We start from the raw sequence: 19,116 nt of genomic DNA on the forward strand, positions 1-19,116 counted from the left end.
ATTTGTTATACTTGGCCATAGAATACAAAGCAGGAAACAACAGGTCTACATTGCATTAAAACAGGTTTAGGCTTGATGTAGCAAGAAGCTTACTGTTACTGTTACTCTTACTTAGAACTGTGTAGTATAACAGGTTACTTTGGGAGAGAGTGGGTTCCATCTCACCAATGTTCTTTGAGGAAAACCTGAGTGAACAGTTATCAGATACTGAAATCTCTTATAACTCAGAGATTTTGTGATCTTTTGGTGATTATAAGCAATTTTTGCAAATGTGGACAATACAATATAATGAAGATTTTTCTTTCAAAGGCAAAATTATGTCAAACCACAGTAATGATGAATCTTAAAAAAAATCATGAAATTATTTGTTAAGTTTTAAAGTGCTAATAATGTAAAGATGGATTTACATGTGTCCCAACAACTCATTCTCAAATGTGGGTATGTGTTATAGGATGGATTGGAAAACCCACCAGTGAATTTAGTAGCATAATTCCCCAACGAAATATGAAGAAGGCATTTCTGGATGAACTGAAGGCTGAAAACATCAAAACATTTTTATAGTAAGTATTTTGCTAAATTAATATTCAGCATGTTAGAAATGGCTCTATCTTGAAATACCTATTTAGAGGGGCAGCTAGGTGGCACAGTGGATAAAGCACCGGCCCTGGATTCAGGAGTACCTGAGTTCAAATCCGGCCTCAGACACTTGACACTTACTAGCTGTGTGACCCTGGGCAAGTCACTTAACCCCCATTGCCCCACAAAAAAAAAAAAAAGAAATACCTATTTCGGAAGTAACTTGGCATTTAAATGCTTATTTACATGTTGAATTATCTTGTAATGGTGTCATTTTTCACCTGGGAAGAAAAAAAAAACTATTAGGTGTACTTCATGATTTTTACCTTTCTGTGCTTCTCACTGATAACTTGACAGAGCAAAGTGTGATAATGGAATAAAACAAAAGAGCAGTAAGAGTGGGGAAAAATCAAGTATGTGAGGAGACAGAGACTAATACCCCAAAATAGAGACTTGTTCAATGCAATAAGGTGGAAAGAATGCTGGATTTGGAGTTGGAGGACCTAGGTTTGAATCCCTGTTCTTTCATTTACTATGTATTTTGGACAATTTGTTTAAACTTTCTGGTTGTCAGATTTGTTCTCTGTGACATACTAGTTACCCTCTAAATTCTGCTCTGATTTGAAATCTCTGGTGTCTTGGGTATTTTGAAAAATTAATACATACAACATTCTTATAATAAATAAATAGCATTACCTTTGTTTTATAGATTAACAAGTTAAAAGGTTGTTGGGATTTTTTAATTAAATACCAAAATGCTTAAAACCACTTATGGACTAGATATAATCTGAAAGATTATTGATTCTGTAGAGGTAATCAGTTTATAACTCTCAAGTTTAATAGTAATAATCTTAAAACTAAAACTAAAGTATTAAATATAATAAATAATACATTTAAAAATGAATAATAAAAATAGCTTACATTTATATACTATTTATGGTTTACAAAACTCTTTAGAGTGTAAAACAGAGCCAGGAAAACAATATGCAGGACTACAACCATGCAAATGAAATTAAAAAGAACAACAAAACAATCCAAACTGTAAAATAATGAAAAATAACCTTGGTCCAAAAGAAGAAACACAAAAGGAAACCTTCACTTCTTTTAGAAGTTGGGATTAACAGGTGTGGCCTATTGACTTCAACATTAGATTTTGTTGATGTTTAGTTTTACTCAATGTTTTTCTCTTTTAATAAAAATTCTTTGTTTTGAGAAATGAATCTCTAGAAGGGGAGAGGGACCAACACAGGAAGGAATCTAGGTGATATAACGGCATATACATATTCAAGAAAGGAAAGGAAACTGGAATTTTTTTCAAATTTGTAATTCTGGGATTAGCAGCCACCAGGCACCTTCTGAATATGTCCCTCGTGATTAAAGTAGGTAAAGATGCATACAATTGTTAGGAATTTTCCTTTATCATCAGAGGTTGTACTGACAGACTTACTAGTCTGTTTGAGCTACTCACTTTGGATTAAAAGGCCAACGCTGGTCAGATGCTATCATTTGTGTTTGACCTTTTATGTACAAAATGAAAAAGAAAATGAAACAAAAATCTGTGTCAAATAGCTATAAAATATTATAGTATCATAGGTGGATATGAGATATAAAGCACTAGACAATTCCCCAAAGGAGAGAGGTATTACTTCTGGCAGAGATGCCAGAAAAGCATATTTATTTTCCTGGGCCTTAAAGGAGTGAGTGTTTCCCTAGACATGTAGAAGTAGTATAAATCAAGACACCAAAGAGAAAGTTTGATGAATGGTGAGAAGGCCAATCTGTCTGGAGCTTAAAATAGAGATTTTTTTTGTTCATGAAAAGGAGATATATGAGATGAGTAGGAAGATAAGTGAGCACAAGTTGGTAGATGACTGTAGGTTTCTATTTTATTGAGTACGTGATAAGGGTCATTGGAAGTTTTTTTTGAACAGTAAAAGGACATGATTAGCTTGAACATTAAAATTAATATGAGAGGGAGGTGGAGCCAAGATCGCAGAGAGAAGCCAGGAAGTTGCCTGCGCTCTTCCAAGTTTTCCTCAAAAAAAAGCCCCCCAAAACCAACAAGATTAAATGAAGCCTCTAAATGGATTCTGAAACTACAGAACCTACAAAAAGACAGAGAGACACAATCTTCCAACATGAGATAATTTAGAAAACTTCAGAAAAGGTCAGTCTCACTCCAGCAAAAAGGGAGTGCAGCACAGCACGGAGGGGGTCTGGGCAAGTCAGCAGGAAATTCTTGGCCACAGCTGAGCATCTGAGGTCCCCTGATCCTGGCTCAGCAAGCTGGTGGTGCAGGAGATGCACCAGTACAAGCAGAGAGAGAAGGCTCCCAGCTGTAGGGGCACCCAAAGGACAGGCACAACCAGGCCTAGCCATCCCAGCACCTGGAGTAAGTGCAGGGAGCAGCCTCAGAGTAGAAAGCCAGTGAGACAGCCCCTACCCCCCAGCACAAGAAGCTTGAAACAGTGAATCTTGTGCCCCAGGAAGAGACCCCAACTTAAAAAAAACAAGCTGCAATATGAGTAAGAAACAGAAGAAGGCTCATACCATTGAGAGTTTCTGTGTGGACAGGGAAGAGCAAAACAGAAACTCAGATGATGACAATACTCTCAAATTGCCTATCTGGGAATCATCAAAAGGGAAAAAAGAAGTGGTATTAAGACCGAAAAGCCTTCTTGGAAGAGCTCAAAAAGGATTTTATAAAACAATTGAGAGAGGTAGAAGAAAAAATGGTGAGAGAAATGAAACCAACATAAGAAAATTATGAAAAAAGAATAAGCAGCTTGGAAAAGGAAGCACATTCCTTAAAAAAATTCATTTGGTCAAATGGAAAAGGAGGTGCAAAAATTTACTGAAGAAAACAATGCCTAAAAAATTGGAATTGGACAGATGGAAGCTAATGACTCCATGAGAAACCAGGAATCAGTCAAACAGAATCAAAAGAATGAAAAAAATAGAAGAAAACGTGAAATACCTCATTAGAAAGACAACTGATCTGGAAAATAGATCCAGGAGAGACAATTTAAATTTAAAATCACTTGACTGCTTGAAAGCCATTATCAGAAAAAGAATTGAGACACTATATTCCAGGAAATTATCAAGAAGAAATGCCCTAATATTATAGAATCATAGGATAAAATCATCATTGAAAGAATCCACCAATCAGCTCCTGAAAGAGACCCCAAAAGTAAAACTCCAAGGAATATTGTAGACAAATTCCAGAATTATTAGATGAAGGAGAAAATACTCCATGCAGCCAAAAAGAAGCAATTTAAATATCATGAAGCCACAGTCAGGATTGCACAGGACCTGGCAGCTTCAACATTAAAGGCTTAGAATATATTCTGGAAGGCAAAGGAGGTTGGATTGCAGCCAAGTATTTATTACCCAGCAAAACTGATCATTCTCTTTCAGGGGAAAAGATGGACCATCACTCAAATAGGGGACTTTCAAAGTTTCCTGATGAAAAGATGAGAGCTAATAGAAAATTTGATCTTAACATACAAGACTCAAGAGAAGTTTAAAAAGGTAAACAGGTGGGAAAAAGTTATTCAATATGGTTAAACAGTTTACATCTCTACATGGAAAGATACTACTTATAATTTGTGAGAACTGTATTTCTATTTGGACAGACAGGAGTATACATAGAGCATATAAATATAAATTGTTTTGATATGATTATATAAAGAAAATTAAGGGGTGAAAAAAGGAGTTTATGGGAAGAAGAGGAAAACAGAGGTGGTATGGGGTTAATTACATCATATGAAGAGGTGCTAAAACCCTACTAAAATAGACGGAAAGAAGGGAGGGGTGAGCATTGTTTCAACCTTACTCTCATCAGACTTGGTTCAAAGAAGGAATAACATATGCATTCATTTGGATAAAGAAATTTAGCTTATTCTTTAGGAAAGTAAAAGGATAAGGAGAAAGGGGGTACTGATAGAAGTGAGGGCAGAAGCAGGGGAGAAAAGGTTAAAGGAAAGGGAGGGGGGATGATAAAAGGAAGGGCAGATTGGGGGAGGCAGGGGTAAGAAGCAAAACATTGGTGAGGAGGAATAGGGTGAAAGAAGGAGGGGGAGTACAAAGCAGGTAAATAGAATGGAGGGAAATAGTAATAATAACTGTGAATGTGAATGGGATGAACTCTGCCATAAAATGGAAGTGAATAGCAGAGTGGATTAAAAACCAAAATCGTACAATATGGTGTTTACAAGAAACACATCTGAAGCAGAGAGATACACACAGAGTAAAGGTAAAAGGTTAGAGCAGAATATATTATGCTTCAGCTGAAGTAAAAAAAGCAGGGGTAGCAATCCTTATTTCAGACAAAGCAAAGGTAAAAATAGATCTAATTAAAAGATATAATGAAGGAAACTACATCTTGCTAAAAGGTACTATAGATAATGAAGTAATATCAATACTAAACATGTGTGCACCAAGTGGTATAGTATCCAAATTCTTAGAGCAGTAGTTAAATAAGTTACAAGAGGAAATAGACACCAAAACTATACTAGTAGGGATCTGAATCTTTCCCTCTCAGAATTAGAAAAATATAGCTACAAAATAAATAAGAAGTTAAAGAGGTGAATAGAATGTTAGAAAAGTTACATATGATAGATGTCTGGAGAAAATTGAATGGGGATAGAAAGGAATATCCCATTTTCACAGTGGTACATGGCACATATTAAAAAATTGACCAGGTATTAGGGCACAAAAACGCATAGTCCAATGTAGAAAGGTAGAAATAGTAAATGCATCCTTCCCAGATCATGATGCAATAAAAATTACATGTAATAAAGAGCCATGGAAAGTTAGACTTAAAATTAATTGGAAACTAAATAATCTCATCCTAAAGAATGAATGGGTCAAACAACAAATCATAAAAAAAATCAATAACTTCATTCAAGAGAATGAAAATAAGACAATATACCAAAATCTATGGGCTACAGCCAAAGCAGTGCTTATGGGAAATTTTATATCTCTAAATGCTTACGTGAATAAAACAGAGAAAGAGGAGATAAATGAATTGGACAAGAAACTTAAAAAGCTAGAAAAAAACAAATTAAAAATCCCTGATTAAACACTAAATTAGAAATCCTGAAAATTAAAGGACAAACTAATAAAATTGATAGGAAGAAAACTATAGAATTAATCAATAAAACCAAGAGCTGGTTTTATGAGAAACACCAATAAAATAGATAAACCATTGGTTAATCTGATTAAAAAAAGAAAGAAGAAAACCAAATTACCAGTATCAAAAATGAAAGGGATAATGTTACCACCAATGAAGTGGAAATTAAAGCAATAATTAGGAATTATTTTGCCCAACTGTATGACAATAAATTTGACAATCTAAATGAAATGGATAAATATTTACAAAAATACAAACTGCCCAGGTTAACTGAAGAGGAAATAAAATCCTTAAATAAGCACATATCAGAAAAAGAAATTGAGGGGCAGCTATATGGCACAGTGGATAGAGCACCACCCCAGGAGTCAGGAGTACCTGAGTTCAAATCTGGCCTCAGACACTTAACACTTACTGGCTGTGTGACCCTGGGCAAGTCACTTAACCCAAATTGCCTCACCAAAAAAAAAGAAAAAGAAGTTGAAAAAATGAACTCTACCAAACATTGAAAAAACAATTAATTCCAATATTATACATATTATTTGGAAAAATAGGTGAAGAAGGAGCTCTACCAAATTCCTTTTATGACACAAATACGGTATTGATAGCAAAAACAGGCAGATCAAAAACAGAGAAAGAAAATTATAGACCAATTTCCCCAATGAATATTGATGCCAAAATCTTAATTAAGATATTAGCAAGGAGATTACAGCAAGTGATCACAAGGATAATGCACTATGACCAGGTGGGGTTTATACCAGGAATGCAGGCCTGGTTCAACATTAGGAAAACTATTAACATAATCAACCATATCAATAAGAAAACTAACCAAAATTACATGGTTATCTCAATAGATGCAGAGAAAGCTTTTGAAAAAATACAGTACCCATTCCTAATAAAAACACTAGAGAACTTAGGAATAGGTGGAGCTTTCCTGAAAATAATAAGCAGTATCTACCTAAAACCATCAGCAAGCATTATAGGTAATGGAGATAAGTTAGAGGCTTTCCCAATAAGATCAGGGGTGAAACAGGGATGTTCGTTATCATTTCTATGATTTAATATTATACTAGAAATGTTAGCCTTAGCAATCAGAGAAGATAAAGTAATTAAAGGAATTAGAATAGGCAAGGAGGAAATCACTCTTTGCAGATATTATGAGAGTATACTTAGAGAATCCTAAAGAATCAACTGAAAAATTACTTGAAACAATTAAAAAACTTAGCAAAGTAGCAGGATATAAAATAAATCCACACAAATGATCAGCATTTCTATACATGAGCAACAAAGCTCAGCAGCAGGAGATAGAAGGAGAAATTCCATTTAAAGTAATGGCAGACAATATAAAATACTTGGGAATCTACTTGCCAAGAAAACACAGGAACACTATGAACACAATTACAAAACACTTTTCACACAAATCCAATATAAATAATTGGAAAAATATCAATTACTTATTCAGTGCCATACCAATCAGACTACCTAAATATTATTTTATATAGCTAGAAAAAACAATAATAAAGTTCAGCTGGAAAAACAATAGGTCAAGAATATCCAGGGAACTAATGAAAAAAAAATGCACAGGAATAAGGGCTAGCTGTGCCAAATCTGAAGCTTTACTATAAAGTGGCAGTCATCCAAACTATTTGGTACTGTCTAAGAAATAGCATGGAGGATCAATGGAATAGGTTAGGCACAGGAGACATAGTAGTAAATGACTTTATTAATGTGTACTGTTTGACAAACCCAAAGACTCCAGCTTCTGGGATAGGAACTCAGTAATTGACACTTGGAAAAACTGGAAGATAGTATGGCATAAAGCAGGCATAGACCAACATCTTACACCTTATACTAAAATAAAGTCAAAATGGGTACATGATTTAGACATAAAAGGTGATGCCGTAGGTAAATTAGGAGAGGAAGGAATAGTTTACCTCTCAGATTTATGGAAAGGAGAAGAGTTTATGACCAAACAAGAGATAGAGAATATTATGAAATGCAAAATAGATTATTTTGTTTACATTAAATTACATTAAATTAAAAAGGTTTGTACAGACAGAAGCAATGCACCCCAAATTAGAAGGGAGATGGAAGGCTGGGAAACAATTTTTATAGCCAGTATTTCTGATAAAGGCCCCATTTCTAAAATATATTGGAAACTAAATCAAATTTATAAGAAACCAATACATTCCCCTGTTGAGAAATGGTCAAAGGATATGAACAGGCAGTTTTATGATGAAGAAACCAAAGCTCTCTATTCCCATATGAAAAAATGCTCTAAATCTCTAATGATTAGAGAGATGTAAATTACAACAACTCTGAGGTACCACCTGACACCTATCAGATTGGCTATAAGACAAGGAAAATAATAAATGTCGAAGAAGCTGTGGAAAAATTGGAACACTAATGCATTGTTGGGGGAGCTGTGAAGTGATCTAACCATTCTGTAGAACAATCTGGAATTATGCCCAAAGGGCTATGAATCTGGACATACCCTTTGACTCAGCAATACCACTATTAGGTCTTTTTCCCAAAGAGATCATAAAAAAGGATAAAGGACCCACATGTACAAAAATATTTATAGCTGCTCTTTTTGTGGTGGCAAGGAATTGGAAATTGAGGGGTTGCCCATAAACAAGTTGTGGTATATGAATGTAATGGAATATTATTGTTCTTTAAGAAACTATAACGGGGGGCAGCTAGATGGCACAGTGGATAGAGCACCGGCCCTGGAGTCAGGAGTACCTGAGTTCAAATCCGGCCTCAAACACTTAACACTTACTAGCTCTGTGACCCTGGGCATGTCACTTAACCACAATTGCCTTACTAAAAAAAAAAAAAGAAAAGAAAAGAAAAAAAAAAGAAACTATAACAGGCGAATTTCAGAGAAATCTGGAAGGACTTATATGAACTGATGCTGAGTGAGATGAGCAGAACCAGGAGAACATTGTACACAGTATCAACAATATTATATGTTGATCAATTGTGATAGACTTGAGTCTTCTCAGCAATACAGTGGTCCAAGATAGTTCCAAAAGACTCATGATGGAAAATGCTCTCCAAATCCAGAGGGAAAAAAAAAAAGACCTGTGGAATGTAGAAGCACATCGAACCATACTATTTCTATTTTTGTGTTGTTGCTTGTTTTCTTTTTTGAGGTTTTTCCTTTTTGCTTTGATTCTTCTTTCACAGCTTGATTAATGCAGAAATATGTTTAAGGCGATTGTACATGTATAACATATATCAGATCACTTGCTGTCTTGGGGAAGGGTAAAGGAGGGGAGGGAGGAAGAAAAATTTTAAGCTAGAAATCTTATAAAAACGTTGAAAACTATCTCTACGTGTAACTGGAAAATAATAAAATCCTTTTATGAAAAAAAGAAAAAAACGAAATAAAAAATAATGTTTTGAGGGAAAAAATTAATCTGAGGGAAGGAAAAAAGATTTACATGATAAGTTTATTATGTATTTTACAAAGAATGGCAAGTTGTACATAACAGATTTGTAGTTCCATATGTTATCATCTTTTTTATACTATATTGTGGAAATGCTTGTTTAATTCCATGAATTAAAATTTTTAAAAAATTAAAAATAAAGATTAATCTGGGATCAATTTATAAGATGGATTGGTGCAAGAAAACAGTGAAGGCAAGAAGTGTGTATATACATACATATATCACTTCCACATTACCACTCTGTAAGTTATTGCACAAATGAGGAAAGTGATTTCCAGAGAATTCATGTGATTCACACAGTAAAATTAGAACTAGAAAACCTAAGTCTCCTCACTCCTTACTCCAGTTCAGATTCTCTCTTCCTCACTTTTTCCCCAGTTGCTATAGAAGTAAAGAAATATTTTTAGAAGATTAGGAATTTTTTGGTAAAAACTCACATCTCTACATGGTGAAGATTGCATTTGATAATACTTTTGCATTTCTTTGTATTCTGCTGGATTGAAAATAAAGATGATTTAAAATCAAACATTGTTTTTAACAATTATCCATTTTCCTCAACTAGTAATTTTACCCGGATCCCACATCTGGCAGGAACAGAACAAAACTTGGACCTTGCAAAGCAAATCCAATCACAGTGGAAAGAATTTGGCCTAGATTCGGTTGAACTTACTCACTATGATGTCCTCTTATCCTACCCCAATGAGACTGATCCCAATTATATCTCTATCATTGATGAAGATGGACATGAGGTAAGGGAAATTGGGTATTTTGGAATACTGCAGAAGAAATCCTTAATAGACAAAGCCTATCCATACTGACCCTTATAATTGACAACTTTAGTAAGCTTATTATGTATCAACCTTAGCTTTACCTCGGTTTTGCCATTACCCAGAAATGTACTATTTCTATGTTTAAGAACTCTGAAATTCCTTTATTTATCACAATCCATTGGTCTTCTGCCTCTTCCTCTGCCTTCCCATATCAAATCCCAGTTTTTATCCAAACCATTGTTTCCCAGGTCATCACACCTGCACTAACCACTTGATCCCTTTTGTCTTCCTCTTGACCACTATGTGAACCAGTTTAACTCTATAGTGTCTTTTTCTTTTCTGTCCATGGCATCCTGTTCTTAGCACTGATTGTTCTCTGCCAAGTCTCAGCCATGGATAACTTCCATGATCTCTGTTACCTTTACTCCTACACATGTATGGCCCAAATGAAGGTAGAAAAATCCATGCAACTCTTTTGACTGGGTCCCCTACAGATTTATGTAACATATTGATAACTGGACCTTCACTGCTCTTGGACAGTTTTTACACCTCTCTAATTAACTTACTATCCCCATCTCCATGATTGCTCTTCCAGACCTTTTCATCCCTCTCCAAACTTCACATACCTTTTCCTCTCCCCACCCTCTCAGCTGGTAACTTTGTTTCATATTTTACTGAAAAAAAAATGAGATCATTCACTGAGAGGTCCCTCCTCTCCCTCCTCTTCATCTTATATCACTTGAATGTCTTTTGCCAGTGTCTCCTCCTTCAACCCTTTTTTACCATGAAGAAGGTGCCTTACTTATTGCCTAGGCAAATTCCTTTACCTGCACAAATGATCCTATTTCATCCCATCTCCTCCAGAAGATTAATTCCTTCCTCATCCACACACTCTCATTTCTCTTTAATTCTCTCTCTTTTTTTTTACTGGATCTTTACTTAATACCCATAAACCTGCCAATTTTCTTCCATCCTCCTAAAACCTTCACTTGATCCTTCCATCCCTGCTATTATCTCATATCCCCATCATCCCTGCTAACTATCATCCCTTTTGTAGCTAAACCTCTTAAAAAGACAACCTAAAATTGGTGCTTCTATTGCCTTTCTTCTCCTTAATTCTTTTTAGTCTGGCTTCTGAGATAGTCAGTGACAATGAACGATAGATTGTCTTGTGGGAGGAAGGTTGAGGAGTTCAGTGTCAATGGATTGAAAAGTTTGGAATGTGGAAGTAGAGTAAGATGTGAGAAAACAGGAAAGGTAGGAGAAAGGCCAGGTTATCAAGGGCTTTAAAATGCCAAATAGAGGACTTTATATTTGGTCTTGGAAGTAACAGAGAAACACTGGATTTTATTGAATGGAAGGGGGTGGCATGGTTAGACTTATGCCTTAGAAAAATCACATTGGAAAATGAATAGAGGATGGGTTGCAGGGAAAAGACCAGTTAAAAATTATTGCAAAAGTGGAGATAAGAGGTGATGAGGGTATGAAAGGGATTGTGGTATTAAAGTGGAAAGAAAAAGATCAATATAAGAGATGTGGTAAAGGTGAGCTCAACAGGATTTGGCAATAGATTGAACATGTGGAGTAGTGAGTGAGAGTAAAGAATCAAATATGATGAGTTGTGAACTTAGATAACTAGGAGGTTGTTGGTATTATTGACAATAATAGAGATACTTGCAATTATAGAGGATGTTGGGAAAAAGATAATGAATTTTGCTTTTAATATGTTGACTTTTAGATACCTGAAGGTTATTCTAATCAAAATATCCAAAAAGTAATAAATGAAGTATAACTAGAAAAGGATAAAGAATAGGACTGGATGTATAGATCTGGGAATCCTCTACATAGAGATGATAATTAACCTCATCAAGAATGTAATGTCATCACCAAGTGAGATAATATAGGGCAAAAGGAGATCTGGGATAAAGCATCAAGAGAAATTGCTGGTTAGTGAGTATAACATGGGCAATTTGTGACTGAATAGGAATGGCTAGAAGGATGAGACAAACCAAGAGAGAGCAGGGTTATGAAAAAATAGGAAGGGGAGAATATCTAGAAGAAGGTTATTGGCAATATTAAATTCAAAGAAGGAAAAGGATTGAAAAAAGGCTATTTTATTAAGCAGTTAAGGTAAGAACCTTCTGGAAGTCAGTTTCAGTTTAATAATTTCTTTTGAAACCTATCAGAGAAAATGTTTCCCAAGAGAACTGGGGGCCCACACACATACATAGGCAGACATAAACATTACTAGACACACATACATGTACACACAGAGAGATGAAAGAGATAACAGTTGTTTAAGTAATATCCTTTATAGACTTATAGAATGTTAGGAGTAGAAGGTAAAATAAGAGCGTGGTACTAGGTGTGAAAACCAGGGTCAAGAGAAGGGAATGACTTGGATAAAGCCACAGGAAGTCAGATTCCAGTGTTTAAAAATGAGTGAGAGAAGAACAAATGAAGATGTTGGGTATAGATGATTTTCTTTGGCCAAGAAGAGGAGAGAGATCATAATATAGCCCATGGGGATAGCTAGATCAAGATAAGGCTTTTTTAAGGATGAGGAAGAAAAAAGTGTGTTTGGGGAAGCATCCAGTAGATATGAAGAAATTGAAGATTAAAAATTGAAAGATAGAAGAGAGATGATAGAGGAGTTTATCTGCTAGAAAAGGTGGGAGAGGATGGGATCAAGATTACACATTTTGGGCATTTGGATTGTCATGGAAAAGGGGCACCTCTTCATCTGACACTGGAGAAAAGTGGTAGTGGAAGCCAGTTGTCTAAGTTCTGTGAGATAAGGAGGAGGAGAGAAGAGGGAGTTTTTAGCAAATGGTTTCAATTTTTCGTTAAGTACAATATGAGGTCTTAGACTGAGATAGTGGGGGAAGAATGATTTGTGTGGTTTAAGGAGAAATGAGAAAGTTTGGAATACCTGCCATAGAATGTAGGATACTAATCAATTAGAAGTCAAACATTACAGCCATAACAATGTTTGCCTTGCTTCAGTGAGAGCTCAGTTAAGATTCGACTAAATAAATTTGTAATGGAGTCATCCAATATGGTTCATTATTTTCTTCATATCTGTTTAACATTATATAAATATGAAGGAAAGAAGTCAATGTTGGGAACAATCTAAGATGGGGGTTGTCAAGGACTAATAAGAAACTATAGGACAAGGAGTCAAAGGGATTAGAGAGAATAAGGTACTGTAGAATGGGTTTACCAAAGGGTTTAGATAGGAAAAGGAGGAAGCTGAAGCTAATACAGGGAAGGGTGTTGGCCCTGTACTATTTGTGTGGGCTCACAAAAGACAGAGGGATAGCAGAAATAGTGGTTATGGTAAGGTTGAAAATTAGGGTTAGATTTTGTAAGGCATAGGGAAATTGAATGAAAAAAGATTATGACCAGATAAAGGAAATTCAGAATTCATTCATGCCGAACACTTGTGGGTGATGGCACGATTAGGGATATGACCATATCTATGTGTAGTTTATGTAGATGGAAGAATAGGTCATGGGAACTGACTAGGATGAGCAAGTGACATATTAAGGCACTTAAGGGAACATCAGTTTGTATATTGAAGTTCATTAACATTAGGGTAGGAGAAAGAGTGAGCCAGGTACTGAACTCATTACAGAAGGAAGAAGAATGTTTGGGGAGTTGGTAGATATTAGCCACCAGTATCTGGATTATTCTTTATGGCAAAGTACTCTTCCATTACAGTTATATACTATTCAGCTTTTTTCTCCAATCATTGGGCACATTTCATTATCACAGGTAATGATACTAGGAATATTTTTGTATATCTGATCCTTTCCTGTCATTTACTTCTCAGGGATGTAATTCTAGTAGTGAGTTCTCTGGATCAAAGTATGACTAATTTCATAGCTTCTCTTGCATAATTCCAAATTGTTTTCTAGCATGATTTGATCGTTTCCCAAATCTACCAGCAATTACTAGGCCCCATCCACAATTGACTTACCTTACCTTTACTATGTCTACTAATTTGAAGATTATGAGGTGATAGGTAAAAGTTGTTTTAATTTGCCTTTCTCTGATTTATAGTAACTTTGAATATTTTAGATGGATATTTATTTTTGGTATCACTTTTATTGAAAAGTTTGTACATATCATTTTAGCTTCTTTTTTCTTGGGGGATTGTCTTGTATCAATTCCCTGTACATTTTGGATGTCAGACTTTTAACAGCTGTAAAATGTAACATTTATTTTCACTTATATCTATTCTCATTCTAACTTCAATGATTTTAATTATTCAAAAGTTTAAAAAATTGGATGTAAATGAGATTGTCTTTTGACTTTTATAATCTTTTTTTCTAGTTAAGTATTTTTCCTCTCTCAATAGCTGCAAAAACTATAACTTCCCATTCTTCTCTATGTCATGCTATAAAATTTTTTTTATATTTGGATCATTTTTCCATTTGAAATGTATAATGTGGTGAAGGTAACTTAATAAAATTAAGGTTTATTTTGATATTTATGAATAATCTACAAATAAAGTGCAACATTCAGAATGAAGACCAAACAATTATAAAATTAATTCATTTAAATGTTATTCATTGTTAAAGCATGAAGGTATAATAATATGTATTAAGCTAATAATAGCTAACATTTATATAGTATTTTGAGGATATATCTCATTTGCACCTTGCAACAACCCTGAAATAGAGGTGCTATCATTATCCCTTTCTTAAAATGGGGAAAGGAAAGAAAGGGAATAAACACTGATATAATACCTACTATGTGCGAGGCATTGTGCTAAGTGTATTATATAAATATTAGCTCATTTGGATCCTCACAAAAGCCTGTAAGGTAGATGCTCTTATTATCCTCATTTTACATCTGAGGAAACTTAAACAAACATAGGTTTACAGAGTTGTCCAGGGTCACACAGCTAATAAATGCCCAGAGTCAAATTTAAATTCTTCCTGAGTCCAGGCCCAGCACTCTTATCTTTTGGACCACTTAGGTACCTCAGGCTGAATAAATAAACTCAATGTTTAACATAGTAGCCAAGGTGAGAATTCTGGCCTTTATTCTTGACTAGAGCTTAATCCACTATACCAAGCTGCCTCTCTGTTTGAACTTAATTTCTTCCAAATTGCTTTCCAATTTCCTGCATGTTCTTGCCAAATAAGATTAGCTGTGGGTTTATGAAATGTTGGGTTATTGATTTCAAGTGGTTATGATGCTTCTAATGTTCCATTATCTGTTCCCATTTTACAGATGAGGAACTGAGGCAAATAGGGGTTAAGTGACTTTTCCAAGGTCACACAACTAGTAATTGTCTGAAGCCAGATTTGAACTCAGTAAGATGAGTTTTCCTGATGCCAGGCCCAGCACGCTATCCACTAAACCACCAACTACTCAACTGTGCCACCTACTGTTAGAGAAAATGGGGAAATATATTGTACATTTAAGGTATATTTCCATTAAAATAGTCTTCTGGCAATTATAAATCTTGACGAAAACTTAAGCTATCCTAAATATGTACAAAGTCATGTGTAGTTTTGACTTTACTATACCTAAAAAGCTGAAAGGAATTGAAAATCATCTTATCATTTTGCCCTGTACAATGCAAGCGAATTTCTGCCCTAGTCCTATTCTTTATCCTAGTTAACTTCTCTCCTCCTCCCCTTCTGATCATCCCTGTCTTCCTCTTCTCAGCCACCTCAATGAATTGAAAAGATCCTTGGTTTAGGAGTCTGAAATCCTAATTTCCTGACTTGTTCTGCCACTTACTAATTGGCTGACCTTGGGCTAGGGATAATAATACTTTCCACTGTCTATTTCATGGTGTTCTTAATAATGAGATAATGAAAAAAGTTTTGAAAATAGGAAGCACCTTGTAAATATAAGATATTATGTTCATTTAGAGCTCAACCACAGCCCTACCTCCTTCATAAAGATTTCCATGACTTGGACTGCAGAGATAGTGAAAAAATTAGTTATTCCTATTGGAAACAGTGCTTGTTTTAGTACTTAAGAAGATCAGTATTCCAAAAGTCATCAATATAGAGCATAATAATCAGGAAATTCTGCCTCAGATACTTACTATCTGTGTGACCATGATTGTCACAACCTTTCTGAACCTCAGTTTTCTCTGTAAAATGGACCTACCTCATGGGGTTATTTTGAGGATCAAATGAGATTATGTATTTAAAAAGCTTTGCAGAGCTTAAAGTACAAAACAGATGTCAGCTATCATTACTTTTTATTGCTGTTGTCATTATTATCCCTTGTCTAGTTCATTCTATTGATGTTCTTTTCTAAGTTGGTGTGATCATTACTGTTTTATAATTTCGTACAAATTTTAAATGTTATTCCCCCTTCATTCCTACTTGTTTTCATTGTTTCCCTTGATAGCACTGTATTTTTTGGTGAAGGAGTCTAAAATTGGAGGCAACATAAAGGGAAATGTGTGTCTCAAAAAGTACTGGCAAAATTTCTCCTTTCCCTGACATCATTACAAAATACCTCCCCCAGTATTAATAACTTTTGTCAGTAAGTGAAAATCAGTACTAAGTTCAATTTGAGTGGTGTGATGGTACATATTAGTTCATTTCAAATTTGGTTCAGTTTTGCATTTTACCTAGTATTGTACAGTGAGTTATTGTGTACTGTGAAATAACACATCACTCCTCTTCCTAAACACCTAAGGTAATTTAAGGCACATATTTCAAATTTTTCTAAATTTCCTGTCAATATTTAAAAAAACTTTTATTTCAATCTTTTCATTGGAATATTAATTCAAATATGTTTAGCAAAAAACCCTTACAGTTATCATTATCTCTTCTATTTTTCTCAACCTTCTCTGAATTTTTGTGAAACATAATTTTTTTTCTAGTTGCCATCACTGTCTGCTTGACAACATCTGAAATCATCTAGAGGGTAGAGATAATGCCTTAGGCTTTTTTTGTACTCTCCCATGGTGTACAGCACACTGCTGACACATAGTAAATAGGTAAGTAGGTGCTTAAAAGACATTTGTTGCTCGACTCCTCCTTCCTCTGTGGAAGTACCACCAAGCATTTGTGTTCCCTCTTTAATGAAAGAGTGGTTAGATTGAACCAAACTAAGAGTGCTACACAAAAAAAAAAGTATCAGATTTTGAATCTGGGTTTTAATAGCTCTGATTTCTCTTTAGATTTTCAACACATCATTATTTGAACCCCCTCCTCCAGGATATGAACATGTTCCAGATGTGGTGCCACCTTTTAGTGCTTTTTCACCGCAGGGGATGCCGGAGGTAAATAATACAAGAAATATTAAATAATACAGGACCACTATCATAGATTCATGGAGCCTTGAAGATTCATGTACTTTTTTTCAGCATTAAAACCATCCCCAACTGTTTAAATAAACAACTGTTTATTGTTTTTGAAAAGAATGGAATATAAAGAGAAATACCAAAAATTGAGAACTATCTTTGGTAACATAGTTTTCCCTAATTTTTGTTGTCGTATCTCCTTAAAAATATATCACATAGGTGAAAAGTTGAATCCTAACAAGAAAAAACCTCTTGGTGAATTTCTAAGAATGGCATTTAAGAAAATGTTGGATTGTAATGGCAGTGTCAAAGGATGCTGGATAGAGGAATGATTATCACCCTTGTAGTCACTAAGTAATGTTGCTAAGGAACCTAAAGTTGTGTCCTACATCTTACAGCTTTTCTCATGTCATTGAAGAGATAATAAGGTTAAAGTCACATTTCATCTACTAGAATTTGATAGATCTGAGTATGGTCATTTGAATAACAACCACAGAATAACTCAGTAAAATCATTAATAAACTTCTATTTTATTAACACAGAAATGGAAAAGAATGGTAGAAATTTACTTTTTAAAAACTAGAGTAGTGTGTATCTGGGAGGCTGTGTGGCATGATAGAAAGAGCACTGTACCTGAAGTTGAGAGAACGGAACTCTGGTTCTGATTTGCCACAAAGTAGATAGGTGACATTAGACGAGTCAATTAATATCTCTGGGCTTCAATTTCTCATATTTCTCTGACTTTCTCTTATCTGTCATTTCTTTTTGCACAATAATATTCCATTATACTCATATACCACAGTCGAAGATGTTCACCAAGAAGTAGGTAGCCACTTTATTTCTTACTATTTATCCAGGCCAAAGGATATTAATAGTTTGGTCTTCTTTATAAATATTTCTTATTGTTTCCAGAATAATTATACCAATTCACTGCTCATTATTCCAACAACCTCTAATATCAGTTATTTCTATTTTCCATTATTTTTTCAAAATTTTAGGGAGTGAGGTAAATTGCCAACCTCAGAATTTCTTTTGCATTTTCTTATAATTAACAACTTGTGGATTTATTTTTTTCTGTGTTCATTAATTATTTGCAGTTCTTTTGGAAATTGCTTATTCAAATCCCTTGACCACAAAGTTAACATTAGGTTCAGTAAAGAAGCAATTAAATCATTTTTTTGTTTGTTGTTGTTGGGTATTTTGGGTTTTTTTTTGTTTGTTTGCTTGGATTTTTGTTTTGTTTTGTTTTTTTGCAGGGCAATGAGGGCTGTGACTGGCCCAGGGTCACACAGCTAGTAAGTGTCAAATGTCTGAGGCTGGATTTGAACTCAGGTCCTCCTGAATCCAGGGCCAGTGCTTTATCCACTGTGCCACCTAGCTGCCCCCAATTAAATCATTTTTGAAAGATACAAAACTATATGGTATTTAGTTTACAGCATGAAGACTACTGAGTTTGTAAGTTATCTTTTTTTTACCTATACAGTCCCAAAATTACTATATGTAATACTTGCTTGCTTATTTTTAGGGAATATCATACTGATGGAGGGAAAAAGTAGATGGAGGGTAACCAGCTTGTACTTACTATGTGCCAGGCATTATGCTAATGTTTATGGGTCTTGACAGAATTAAAAAATTTTAGATAGAGGAGTATCTGTTATTCTTTCTCTTTTTTAAAATGTTTGACTCTTCTCTATAACCCTGTAGGATGTGAGATTTACCATTATAGCTTTTTTTTGAGACCACTCCTTCAGGATAATGTCAAAATGATTGATTTTTGGATCAGAAAGTAGGGAAACAATATTTTACCCATCATTTTGGTATCTTAACATGAACATTAGATGCTCTTAATTTAACTCAGTTTTTAATCTAATGACTTTTCCCACCTATATTAATATC

At 34.7% G+C, this 19,116-nt stretch overlaps 1 protein-coding gene across 1 annotated transcript in view; it reads left to right on the forward strand.

Moving 5' to 3' along the window:
• The window catches only part of FOLH1B (folate hydrolase 1B), a 97,148-nt gene that overhangs the window by 21,149 nt on the left and 56,883 nt on the right, over nt 1-19,116 (forward strand). Inside the window, 3 exon segments of the mRNA XM_043997862.1 lie at nt 452-560; nt 9,725-9,911; nt 17,098-17,199. Of these exon segments, the coding sequence (XP_043853797.1) occupies nt 452-560; nt 9,725-9,911; nt 17,098-17,199 (398 nt within the window).

This window comes from Dromiciops gliroides, chromosome 3, assembly GCF_019393635.1.
Source record: "Dromiciops gliroides isolate mDroGli1 chromosome 3, mDroGli1.pri, whole genome shotgun sequence".
In the NCBI taxonomy this organism is placed as follows: Eukaryota; Metazoa; Chordata; class Mammalia; order Microbiotheria; family Microbiotheriidae; genus Dromiciops; species Dromiciops gliroides.